General features: G+C 35.9%; 1 protein-coding gene across 3 annotated transcripts in view; it reads left to right on the top strand.

Moving 5' to 3' along the window:
* The window catches only part of RBFOX2 (RNA binding fox-1 homolog 2), a 289442-nt gene that overhangs the window by 254159 nt on the left and 21225 nt on the right, over positions 1–14058 (top strand). For all 3 annotated transcript variants that reach the window (XM_052641136.1, XM_052641135.1, XM_052641134.1), the window contains exons 5-7: positions 684–737; positions 9872–9964; positions 12773–12833. In XM_052641136.1, the coding sequence (XP_052497096.1) occupies positions 684–737; positions 9872–9964; positions 12773–12833 (208 nt within the window). The remainder of the gene's footprint in view (positions 1–683; positions 738–9871; positions 9965–12772; positions 12834–14058) is intronic.

The raw sequence follows: 14058 nt of genomic DNA, 5'->3' as shown, positions 1-14058 counted from the left end.
AAGTGCCACAGTTGTTGAACCTTTGCTCTAGAGCCCAGGAGCCACAACTGCTGAGCCCGCCCACTGCAACTAGAGAATGGCCCCCACTCTCCGCAACTGAAGAAAAGCCCAGGCAGCAGTGAAGACCCAGCACAGCCAAAATACAAACATTTTAAAACATGTTTTTAATGTTAAGATGATGGGATTAAAGATGATCTTGATTTTCTGTGCCCCCTTTTCCTTTTTTTTAAATCTATATTTTCTGGGTTTTTTTGTTTTTTTGTGTGTTTTTTTTTGTCGTCAGTGAACATGGTCACTTTTATTAATTTTTTAAAAAAGAAAGGGAAGAAAAACAGCCTTTGATAGTTTATCTTTCTACTTAGGATTTACTTCTTAAAACAAGCATTTCAAAACTTAGAGTTGCAGATAGGAAAACCTCCAGTTTGTCCATGTGAAGAAGCATATAATGGGGTGACACTGTGAATATCTTCTGAAAATAGCTTCCACTGTATTTAGGTGGATGATGCATATGTGAGTGAATTTTAAAAGATGGAACTATCAGCTCAATGATGAGGAAATATCAACTGGTATTGGTCCAATAAATAAAGGAAAAAAGAAAAAAACTCCTCTTTTTTCAGAAGAAAGTAAAGTATATAGGAAAAAAAGCTGACCATAAGTAAATGCTTTTATTTTTGTCTCTGCAGCAGTTTGGCAAAATCCTAGATGTAGAAATAATCTTTAATGAACGTGGCTCTAAGGTAAGCTCCATTTCAGTATTGTGTGCTTGGTTTCTTTTAGTTTTATTTAAAATAGTAAGTAGTCAGAAAACTTAAGTTGTTGTTTTAAGCCTGCAAAAAGTATCCCAGCAATCTAGCTTGATTAGATTACCTCTATACAGAAACCACCAAGGGTCCATACTTTTTCCTAAATCTTACATTGGAGAGTGATGGGATAAAAGTGAGAAGTTTGAGGGGAGAGTGTGGCTGTAAGGAAGAAAGTCTGCCAGAGGCACCATTTCTTTCTCAGATTTAAATTTGGCCTAAGCTTCTTATTTTAAAGGACAAAAGAGGGACTTCCCAGACGGTTCAGTGGTTAAAACTCCACGCTTCTACTGCAGGGTGCCTGGGTTCCATCCCTGGTCAGAGAACTAAGATCCCACATGCTGTGGACACAGCCAGGAAAGTAAAAATAATAAAGGATGAGAGAGAGAGATGACAGGAAAGAAGTTAAATTCTGTGAGAATTCTAGTCAGAATTCTACCAGAACAATTCAGCTTTGAAAAATGGAACTTCAAATTTACATACTTAGAAGAAATTTAATATTTCAGTTATCCAGTTGACTTGCTCTCTCTGTTCAGGAAATTTTGACAAAGCTTAAACACAGGGAGAAGAGATTCAGGTATTCACTGTGGATTTCCTCCTTTAAGTTATACCCAGACGCAAGCTTCAAGACTAAGACTTGAGGCTGAGAGTCACGTTAGTTCAGTTACAAATGAGTTGGGAGCTTTTCACGTGAGAATGGGCATAATAATTTACCTAGTAGTTTGCTATTTTAAATTCCCAACCTGTATGATTTAGAATTTTATTCCCTAAAATAAGCAGCAGCGCTTTTAGAAGTGAGGGAATGGTAAAGTGGTGTTGTGAAAAAATATTTGATGAACCAAATTTCATAAAGTTCTATTTGAGAGTTTTCTTCCTCTTCAGCAGATGGACTGTACACCACAGACACAGTCAGATGTGGGCCGGGCTTATAAATATTTACCTTGTTAGATTTCATTCTACTTGCACTTTTAGGTTAGACCAATTGTTTTAATTAATTTTCCTGTGGTCATCTCTGCTAAACTTTGAACATAGCCCTTCGCTATGATTTAATCTCTAAGAATGTAATTTGAGAAAAGCTGAAATGAATAAATGAGCTAATATTTGCCTCTCTTCAGTTTCTTACTCCAAGTTCACCATTCTCTGGGAACTGATAACATACCTACCGAGTTGTATATATTAATACTTTTCTGCCCCCATCTGTGCTAATACAAATGTATGATTATTATTCCCTTCCTTTAGAGAATGCATCAACACTCTAAGTGTTTAATTCTGACTATAATAATTTATTTGTTAATTATTAAAGAGGTAATTATACTCTTAAGCTTTTAGTTTTCAGTTAAAACAAAAAAAGATTAAAGATTAATATGCCTATACAGAACTTTCTCCAGCACTTACCTTGGTAAGTATTTTTGAAGAGAAATCTGTTCAAACCGTAACCAGTAAAACAATTTATATTTGTAATTGCTCACAGTGGATTTCTATGCTTTTGTTGTATAGATTGCTGTATTTTTTGTGAACTTTTTAGATACAAGGTGGAAAAATGACGATGGTTTAGAGATGAGAAGCACGTGAATGTGAAATAAATAGGTGAAGATTATTGACCACATTGTTTATCTAAACCAGTAGTTTAAATGTTTTTGGTTTTAAGTGTATGCACTTAAAATACTCTTTGCTAGACTCTAACAGCCAGAAGCCCAATAAAATTCTATCAGGCATTGAGGACTTGCTCCTTACCAAGAAAATAATTTGAATTCTTGTGAAGCAAAGGAAATTGATCTTTCTAAGGCTTCTTTCACTGACTTCAAGGATTTGCCTACTACCAAAAATTTTTTAATTTATCCAATTCAATTGCTTCTCCCCTGTAGTTTTCATTTAAAATGACACAAGCCTTCCTTTCTCTTTGGGGAATCTAAAAGTATATGCTCCTTCTCTCAGCTTATGCTGTGTCCTCACTGCCCCTTTTTCTTTGGGCTACTGCAGGGGAGATAGACTACGTACTGATTGGAAAATGTGTTAAAGAACAAAATTCAGAATTGCCTTGCACCTGCCTTCCAGAACTGATACAAAACCTGTCTTCATCCTTTGCCCTTCTTAACTGTTACCCAGAGTTCTTTTATGGAATAGGCTTATTAATAGAGATTTATTTTGGAGTCAAAACCTAGATGCCTCTTCCGGGATCCACCTAAGATAAAGTAATGAGTACTTTGGTTTTTGTAAATTAAGTTTAGTTTCTCATTTCTTTTGTGTCTGGACTTGACTATAAAATTACCACATGTCTTGGAAGGAACCAGAGAAAAGGAAACTTACATATTTAGCTAAGAATTGTTCAGTCTTTTAACAGAGTGCTTTTCTATACAGAAGTTAGCTTTATTGAACTTTTTCTGAAGCAATAATGGAAAAACTGACAAGTTTTTAGACATAAGTAATACTTACATGTAAAACAATATTTAACCAAGTGGGCTGCAAGACAAAGAGCATCTCTTTATTGCCATGTCTTATTTTTTATGAGAATATTGGACCCGGGTTTGTGAATATACCCCTTTAAAAACAAAATGAACACTTTTGCTGCCATGCCCGTTTCTTCCCTGCCTACCAATAGCCTACCTTTCTAGCTTGCCTGGGCAGTAGGATTTCTGTGTTCCAGAAAGTAGTTGCTTCTTTGTTATTGACTACTTTCCTTTTTTCTCCTTTGACCTGCATATTCTGAATTTGGCTGTTATGAAATGAATTTATTTCATTAACATGCATATACATACATATTTATTTAAATTATTTCATGTGATTTTTTAAATCTTCCTTTTACCCCCTACTCTTTTGTACAGACAAAGTCACCTGTATTTAGTTTTCTATGATTAACTGAAATAAAGAATAGACTATCCTTTTGAAAATGTCCAATTAAGATATATGATGAAAAATGGTACCCCTACGAAAAAAATTAACTAATGTACTCAGAATCTAGAAAATGATTATACAGATATGAATAGCTTTATTGATCCTCCAGATTTCACCAGTCATGACAAAGTATTAGTACAAACAATAAGAAGATAACGTATGGCAAGAGCAGCCATATATCCTAGTTTATACCTAGTTGTTCTAATTTATACCTGTTGTTTTAGTATAATTGTTAATGTCCTATTTCTCCCTCAAAGTGTCTTAGTTTGAACAGTAAATTATATTTTCACTCTCCTCATAGATCCTTTAAGTAACAATTTTTAAAAAGCACCCTTTAAAAAATCATTATAAAAGGAAAACATGATGTTTAATGAGAAGGGGGACATACATAGTTCATTAATGAGATTATTCACAATATTCTCATGTATGTCCTTCCAGTCAATTTTCTTAACGTAGAATCTTTTTTTTCTTCTTTTTATTGGAAGGAAAATAATTTATTCTTGTATTGGAGTACAGCCAGTTAACAGTGTTGTGATGATTTCAGGTGAACAGTGAAGGGACTCAGCCATACATATACATGTATCGATTCTTCCCCAAACTCATCTCCCATTCAGGCTGCCACATAACATTGAGCAGAGTTTCCTTTGCTATACAGTAGGTTCTTGGTGGTTAGCCATTTAAAATATAGAAATCTCACATAGAAATCTTAAACAGAACTCTTAAAGGTCACCTAGTTCAACAACCAATACTCTTGACCTTGTACTGTCTGCTAGACACTTTCAATGACTGACTAGTTTTTCAAAAGTTTCTTCCATTGTTAAAATTCAGACCTTCCACAATCCTGTTCACCATCACCCAGCCCTATAGCAATTCATTTGTGATAATTATCAAGCTTATTTTAAAAGAAATACACAGATTCTAACATTTAGATTTTCCATAGAGTTTTGTCAACACACTTTGAAGTACAGTTGTCACTTTTGAAGGGACATGTCTTACAAATACTGACTGTGTAGAAGCTCTGCACTTCCTCAGACAGTGTCAATTATTAAGTCCACTAAAGGACTGCAAAATAGAGCACAGCAACAATTATTGAGATTTCTAGTGGATTTTTAGTTAATGTGTTCTCATTACTTCTCTCAGGTGGCTTTCTGGAATGATGGGAATCTGGGTTTGGGTTAAGCTATAGTTTAGACTGGAGTTTGGGAAGATAAAATGTTTATTCCCATTCCTCAGACATAAGAAGTGTGCTGTAATTTCTCTCCTATTTCCCTGGCTCTTGATTTTATGCAAAGGGAAATTATTTATTTCTAAATATGGTCGAAAGACTGTCTTTGAAATTGCACTAAGTAGGCGTTTGTGATTTTTGGTAAAATTTGATGGGTAATGCTGAAATGAAATGTTTTCATTATATTTAAAACTGAATTAACAGTGCATGTAATTCCAAAAGTCTTAGTTTATTTTCTTTTGTTACCATTTTATGGGTTTTAGTTTTATTTTTCTTTTATTTATTTTTTAATTTCTGTGTTCTGGCCATACCCAGGAGAACCATCTGCTTTTGATTTCTCCCTTAAAAGTTACATGGTAAATTTTCTTTCTCATTCTTCTGAGATGGAAAAATTCAAAGATTATACAAATTTTAAGATATTTTTACAATGCTCATCCTATTGCTTGTTATTTATTGCAGTCTGAGGCCAGACTAAAAAGGTAACAGTTATTCGGCTCCTGTGTGCCCTTGATGACAAATGGATGTCAAGGCAGATAGTAACATTTTTGTCACACTCTGTCGAAGTTTTAACCACACCATACACCTGATAAATACAGCATCTCTTAATTTCCAAAAGACAGCTAAGATAGCTGCTAAATCATGAATTAACACTGATAAGTTTAAATTATTAACATAGAAGAACTTTGGAAGCCGAGAACCTTGTTAAGAGTATTGTCCAGTGCAGTGGCCATACTGACCATTTGACATGTGGCAAGTCTAAATTGAGGATGTGCTTTAAGTATAAAATAAATGCCAATTTCAAAGACTTAGATCAAAAAAAGAATCTTAAACATCTCACTAATAGTGGTTTTATAATGATGCCATGTTACAATTATGTCATATATACTGGCTTAAATAAAATACATTATTGAAATTCATTTCACAAATTTTTACTTTACTGTAGCTAGAAGAAAATTTGAAATTATATATGTGGCTTATGTTACATTTCTATCAGATAGTTCTGGTACAAGCAAATGTGTCAACATAATTTTTTTAATTAAAAATAAAACTTTACTTTTTGTTTATCTGTTCTTTATCTTCTTACATACCTTAAATAGTTACTCCTGTTAAGAGTTTGTGATTATTCAGAGAGTTACTACATTTTCCTATTTGATAAATGTATGATCATTTTGAAGCTCTTCTAAGGAAACCATTGGGTTTAGACATGATTGTATGAATTTTTTTTTTCGAAACAAGAGATCCAAATGACCAGACTTAATATGAATTAGATTTCTAAGAATAAAGAAACATTAAGCATAATTTTGTGGAAGCGAGTTTTACTGTTAGTAACTTTATTATAAGTCTGTGAATATCCTTAGCTCAATTCCTGGCACATTTTCAAAAATGGGTAAATTTTATTAAAGGAGCAGTACTTTAAATTTTTTTCAAACTTTGAGTTAATATTCATAAAACCAAATTGTAAATGTGACAGATAAGCAGGTAGGAAGGAAGCTGAGTTGATGGAAAATCACCTGTTTGAAATTTCCACTCAAGATAAAAGTACTTAAGAACAATACTCCAAAAATGCTGGTGATGCTTCTCCCCTTCCTTATCACAGACCTTAATCCTGAGAAGTGTATCCTAATTTCCTGGTGCTTCTGAACAAATCATCACAAACACAATAAGCCACACTGTGTAGCTTAATACCACACAGATTTATTATCTTGCAGTTCCGGAGATTGGAAGTCCAAAGAGGGTCTCACTAGGCTAAAATCAAGGTGTCAGCGGCTGTTTTCCTTCAGGTGGCGCTAAGCGATGGATGCTCCACTGCCTGCCTTGGTCAGCTTCTGGAGGCAGCCCACATTCCTTGGCCTGTAAGCCTCCCTTGCACCTTTAAAGTCAGCAATGGCCAGCCCAGCCTTTCGATTCTGACTCTCCTCTTTTCCTCTTTCACTTGTAAGCACCCTTGGATTACATCGGGTTCACCTGGATAATCCATGATCATCTCCCTATCTCAGGGTCATTAATTTAATCACATCTGCAAAACCCCTTCTGCCCTGTAAGGGAACACATTCACAGGGGATTAGGACATGGACAGCTGGGGGGCTGTTTCTCTGCCTGACACAAGGTCTGTTTACCTTTGAAGGAAAGAAAGAAATCCTCTTAGCTCTGTGTTTCTTATCAAGAAATCCCAAAATTATCAACAAGGCCTTCTTCCTCCTCTTAGGTTAGTAAATATGCCTGTAAAGATGGCTTCATTTTTAAGTCTTTGGTACCTTAATTAGAATTTCTTTTAGTTTATAAGTACTTTTCCTTATAAAATATTTTAAAAGCATTTAAAAGTGAAATTTTGTTCCAGAATACTAAAGTCATATTGAAAAAAATCTTACACGTGTAGGCTTCAATGTTAAACTTTGTCATTTGCTGACCATGAGCTGCCAATGCTTATGATACCATGCAGCCACTGTGTCACAGATGGCCCATCAACACATTACAGAAAGGAGGATCATAGAACACATTTAACAATTAGATTTGAAAGCAGAAATTTAAAAAACTGTAGGACTAATGTAATTTAGTTAATGGAATTCAGAACTTAGATTTTGAAGTGTAATTTCTAATTTTCTCACCATTAGCTGTAGAAAAAAAGCTACACAGAAGGAAGAAGACCTTGCTGTTGCTCTGGGCCTTGTTGATGCTTGAGTCCTTAACCTCAGGTTGACTCCATGTCTTTACTTCAAAAGGAGACCAACAGGTTAATCCTTTCTACCCATGGGTGTATTTAAAAGACAAGTATGTATGTATGTATATGGGTATATAGATACAGATAGTCAGTGCTAGAATTAAAAACTTAGGTGCTAGTTGGACATCAGATAATTTATAGTTCACTATAATTTAACTGAAGGTATCAAATGTATGAGGCTGTGACAAACAGTTGAATTACAGCTTATAGTACTTCTAAAATGTGATACAAAACCTCATTACAACCTGCAACCTTTTTTAAAAGATTTGACTTTCCTATTGGAGGGCTCTCCAGGATTGGAGAACTGGCTTCCTGCCTTAGATGCTAGTGTGACAGATGGAATAATTAATTAGTAGCTTGCCCTTGTACAACTTGAGTTGTCAAAGTGGCTATAACATCTTGATATCAAAATTTGTTTCTGAAAATGAGTTCCCATTGATATTTTCAACACATATACATTTTAAAGGAACATTTTTCATTAAAATTACCCATAGTGTTATATCCTAAGCTACATATTTTTTACAAAAAAATTCTTTTCAGCTTAGCATTTCACTTTCTAGATATCCAGATTGAAGGTGGAGGTAATCCATTGGAATCCTCCACGGATTGCTACCCAATCGTATAATCATTTAGATGCTGAGTCATCAGATCCTTCGGAATGATGAAATTGCTTTTATAAAATCTTATCGAACAGTGCACATTACTGGCCATCTCAGTTAAGAATATGTGTCATATATATAGGAGTGCTCATGGATTAAGCAGCAAAGCAGAACTTCAGTAAAAATAAAGGGTTCCGGTTATCCTACAATGGAATATTCAAAGAATGCTAGAGGGACAGTGAAGCTATTGAAAAATGAGGACTGTCTCCAAAAACTCTAAGAAGTTACCGCTCTACAGAGGAAAATAGCTTGAGAAATTGTTATAGTTGCTGAGTAGCGAGACAAGGACAAGGCGCCTAGAATGAAGCTGATGAAGTGCTTTTTGAAATAGTCCTGCAGTATATAGTAAATCCTGCTGGTGTTGAAATTGGTAGCAGGATGATGACCCAGAGTGGCTTTTCAGATATAGCGTGAACAAAGGAAGTAGAGGAAAGGGCATCCCACTCCTGTATTCTTGCCTGGAGAGTCCCATGGACCGAGGAGCCTGGCGGCTGTAGTCCATAGGATCGCAGAGAGTCAGAGACGACTGAAGCGACAGCACACGCACATACACACAAAGGAGTAAAGCGGGTTAGCTCCCTGGTCTCCTGCATTTTCTGCTGACGAATGAAAGCCTCATGGTTTGTTTGTTTCCAGTGTCTATGGTGGACAAATAAATTAATCCTATTGCTGTTCTATGGTATTCTTTCCTGCTGAATAGTACGCAGTTCATGTCACCAAGTAGATCTCACTCCCACTGTCTTTTGATGATTCCTTTTCTCTCTACATGTGGAAAAAAATGAACACATTGAGTAGGCTTCAACAGATGTATAATTTAGGCAGATCTGGATAAGCAGTTTCTGAACTCCAGCTGAACATATTCTTACTCTTGTGTCAATCTGTTCGTTTAAAATTCACATTGAAGAAAAGTTATAATCGACCACTGCCTAATGGTCTTTTCATTTGCTTAGACGAACATGAGTGCTCACTTCTCCCACACCCAGTACCCACGAATCAAACATCCACACTATGTCTTAAATTGTTCCGTTCCCAGAGGAATTGATGGTGCTGTAAGACATAGGCCAAGTGAAGCTAAAATGGTTAGACCTCCTAACAAAGTCATTTTATGACGCTGGCACCCAAATATCAAGCTTCATATAGAAGTTGCTGAGGAGTAATAGATTTGATTATTTTTTAGTATTAGATAAAGGGACATGTACATTAACAGCATGAAAAGAGAAAGATAGGATTATTTTTAAATGTTCAGGTTCTCGGTTGACTAGTTTGACCCGAGTAACTCTATACCTCAGTTTTGGTCTGGCCTCACATGCTTTTTGTTTTATTTCATTATTATTATTGTTGTTGTTAATCACATTATTACTATTATCACTACTACTATAGTTCTTTATCCTTTTATTGGATTTCATTTCCCTTTACAAAATATGCATGGACCAACAATGTGACTTTGGGAGAGTATTGCTGAGTTGTTGCTGATGTCAGTTTCATACTGTGATTTTTTTTTTTTTCTATTTACCAAGAAATGAGTACTTCAATATAACGATGTGCATGTTTTCCCCCCTTCTCCCGCTGCATGCAGGGATTCGGGTTCGTAACTTTCGAGAATAGTGCTGATGCAGACAGGGCCAGGGAGAAATTACACGGCACCGTGGTAGAGGGCCGTAAAATCGAGGTGCATGTCTTCAATAATTCAACTTCTGGTTTATATTTTTATTTCTCTTTTTATGTATTGCCTCACTTACTTCACATTTGGAACCCTGTCTTGTTTGTGGTGTGTGTATTGTGTCTCTGTGTCCTTCACTTTCTTGCACTAAAATGCTGTAAAAGTAACACTTCTATCCTCCTCCCCCCCCATTTTTTGATTGTTTGGGGGTTTTCCTTTCAATTTACCTGTGTGCGAATGTATATGTATTTGATTTCATTTACTTTTTTCCTCTGAGATGTTCATCCTTCTACTCTCTTGATTTTTTTCCTTTGCTTCGGTTTGCGAGACTCTGAAGTCCTGTAATCAGGCCAAAATAAAACTAACGTTGAAAACGTCTAAAAACTGTCCAGTTTAGAAATGTGTCCTGTAATGAATCAAGGGGCCAGCCAGTATCCTCTCTCTCTTGGGAGTCCAGTTTGCCTCCACCTGCGTGTAATAAGTAAGGAATAAAAGATAGTAGAGGTTGGGAGGTGGGGAGGAAAGAATCCAAAACTCATGTGGTTTTTAAATATATTTAATATCCAGAATTTCAGCAATTACTGGATAAAATTCTCCAGCAGAGGGTTGGGTGGCCACCTGTAGCATGTACTAAAACTGAGACTGAGTTGGCCACCTGGTGCTCACTGGCCCTTTTCATCACGCGGTGAAGGTTAACTGGCTCCTTTCCCCTTTCCCAGTTTTTAAAAGTATGAAATATAAAAGCCACCATTTTGAGTAAGATGTCTGCATATTTTGCTTTTTTTCCCCCCCCCTCCCTTTCCAATGGTTTAGCATTTAGGGCCCTTCACTTGACTCACTCTTTCCATGGTAACTATACACAATGCTGGCGATGGTGCCCGTTGGCGGTAAGTGAAACCAAAGCAGTAGAGAAGAAGCTTTTTAAAAATGTAATTACGAACAAATAAGAAAGAAAAAGTCCATCTGCCATCTCACATTAACACTACAAAATGTGATTTGACTTGTTCCTCTTCCTTTTCCTTTCCCCCTTTTATTTTCAATGCTGTTGAGTAATGCCGCCTGGACTCTGGATGTACATATTGTTTTGTAGCCGTCTGAGCTGTTTGAGTACTGACGTCATGGTGATTTTTTTCCCCTTGCACATCTTACTCAGAGTTACTGAACTCCAGTTTGGCTGGTTTTATTAATGCACTTCCTGCCCCTACTTCCTTTCCTCCTTTTCCTCTTTCCCAGACCTCTGTTTGTAGCTATGACTGTCCCTTCTTTGCCCTTGACAGCTCTCTCTCCTGCCCGTGACAGCCTTCCTGACTTTCTCTGTTCTCTTCCCTTGCTTTTTGTTCTCCTGACCCACTCTCTTCCCATCCTCCTCCCTAGTCCTTCCCGCCCCTTCTCTGTTCTGTGCAGCTATTGGTCTCTTTGCTGACTGGTGGTTTCTGATTGGTTCTGGCCATTTTTCCTTTAAGTGCTTGGGTGCTTTCTGCTCTAGCAGCTAGTAGAAGCTCTTGACCCATTCTAATCCTTGTCTGTGAGAGCCTCGCTCTTCACTTTCTCCCGTCTTTCCAAAATTGATTGTTTTTTTTTCTTTCTTTTATTTGTGTGTGTGTGTTTTTTAACTGCATGCTCTCAGTCTCATCATTGTTGTATCCCATTCTTTCTTTTTAAATGTGAAATGTTGATATGATTTTATGGGCAAACTAGAGTAAATGAAGTTTCAAGCTCTTCCTCACATAGGAAGGTGATCACTATACAAATCTTAAAAAAACACAAAACATTTTTGGTTCCAACTCCACCTACAATTGGTGGAGTTTTTGGTAGCAAATTTATTGCTATTCAAATTTAACATAATATAAATCCACAGAGTGAAATAAAACATTTTGTATAATTTTTATGTTTTATAATTCTTTTAAAAACTGGTCTGTTTCTATGTACCTGACAACATAGTATATAACCAGGTTCTGTGGTAAGGCTCTACCCTCCTTGCAAGAACTTTGGAGCTGATTCTGACACTGGACTGACTACAGGATCCTGGCTTCTAAGCCCCATTCATCTTTTGTTTATCAGCACCATCTTTATAATGCCTACTTACCTTAGCACTGAGAATGCTTTAATTATGCAGTTCTGTAATGAGGGTAGAGAGTACCATAAAACAAAAGAAACATAAAGCTTTATTTTTTTTTCAGTTCTTTTAAGTGCCTGATTTAACAGCCTTCTGAAAACTTTCTTTTTAAATGAGGAGGGCACATAATCAAGAAAATTCAAAATAGTCCTAAAGCCTATCAATATAGGAATCTAAGTTCCTATACTTTTTTTTTTCAAACAGTAAAATTTTATACAAGCATGTAAACAACGATAAACATAAGAACAGATCAGATCCACAGATTTTTTTTCTCCTATCTTCCTGTAAATCTGTTTCCTGAACCAATGTAGCAAGCCTCTGTTTTATTAATGAACTTCAAAGTTCACATGCCAACAGGGCTCTTTCCAATTTTTTCCGTATTTTCCTCAGTGCAGAGACTTCTCTGTTAAAAGATCTCCAAAGAACTTGCAAATGTACTTTTTCTTTGGAGTCCTGGGTGGTAAAGTTGCCCTAGTTTTCCATTTGAAGACCAAGAAACTGTATTTTACTCTTGTTAGCCTCATTTAATGAACACTTTAATTAAAACACTATATTAATATTTTATATTGCTGTATTATTTAAATAAATTATCTCTGAAACTTGCATTGTAAACTGAATACTTTGTTATTGAATAAGCACCTCCATGTTCCCTAATGGGGTCTCCTTCCTCCCTGCCCCCCCTTTCTACTTTGTACCTGTAGGTGAATAATGCTACAGCACGTGTAATGACCAATAAGAAGATGGTCACACCATATGCAAATGGTAAGAGGTTACGAATCATCTTCAGGAAAATGTCACTTATGTCATCTATTCTTGTATAGATACATGAACTTTTCACAAACATCAAAGACTTTCTTGATTTCAGTCTTCAATTTTTTTCATGTACATTGAAGTATTTTTTTTACCTGGCAGAGTTAATTTTTATAAATTACCTTTTTGGTTTTTTTAATTATTACAGTCTTAGTCTCAGTAAAATCCATGTTATATAGTGTGAGCATGTCATTTGAGATTCCTGCTCATAACCCTCTTTTAGCTGCTGAAGTTCTTTGTAATATGTTAGGCTTGTTCAAGATCTTACTTATCTGAACATGAGTGGAATAATTCTTGACCTCTTGTTCTCCTTTTAAAGGAATGCTCTAGAGGTAATAGCCACGGGGTATGTGTTTGTGTAAAAATAAAAATATTTTATATTTGATGGTTACATGTTATGTAGTGAGTTTTATAAATGTTTCTCATTAAGTGGGAATTTTTCTGCAAATATTTTGTTTAACAAAAACAGAACTTCTGCTTCGGTTGTCAAAGTTAATCTAGATTCATGTTGCCTGAGTAAGACAGGATATAATTTTAATCTGTAGCACAAGAGTAGTTTTGCACACTGTGTTCCACAGGACCATCTTTCGGGGGGAAAGAAAACTGAATGGACTGGGTCTTGAGGCCCATGGCTCTACTTTGAAGAACCTCATTCACTATTGTATATTTTAGAGTTCTGCATGAGATTTTATCTAGAGTAAAAAGAAGAGTTTCTCCCTCTTTTGCTAGAGTACGACAGTATGTGCTGGTAATGTCTTAAGTCAAGAAGAAATGTATTAGTTGGCCTTCAATAAATATGTGTAGCTCAGCTTTTCAGATGGAGTATAGCATAATTTGCATTTATTAGCGTAACTTGCATTTTCCTTAGTCATTTTACTAGTGGTGTATCTTGGGATACCATCACCTTCCAAGTTACCTTTTGTTTTCTTCTTTTCACTGCTTCACAAAAACAAGTTTTTGCAATTTTGATTTTTAAAAAATCAAATTTAAACAAAATAAGGAGAGGCAAAGTATGTCGGATTTCCTTTAGATCCAGTGGGACAGACAGAGCTACTGACTGGAATTGAGAAGACTAAGGAATTCTCCTGTTTAATCTGTCTCTCCATTTTACTCTGTGACAGTGGGCCAGTTTCCTAACCCATTTCTGTTTACACCACTCTCAAGTGGCAGCCAGAAT

The sequence above is a fragment of the Budorcas taxicolor genome, chromosome 5 (genome assembly GCF_023091745.1).
Source record: "Budorcas taxicolor isolate Tak-1 chromosome 5, Takin1.1, whole genome shotgun sequence".
Lineage (NCBI taxonomy): Eukaryota > Metazoa > Chordata > Mammalia > Artiodactyla > Bovidae > Budorcas > Budorcas taxicolor.
Note: the sequence above shows the minus strand (reverse complement) of the source record. Positions and strands in the feature narration are given on the sequence as shown.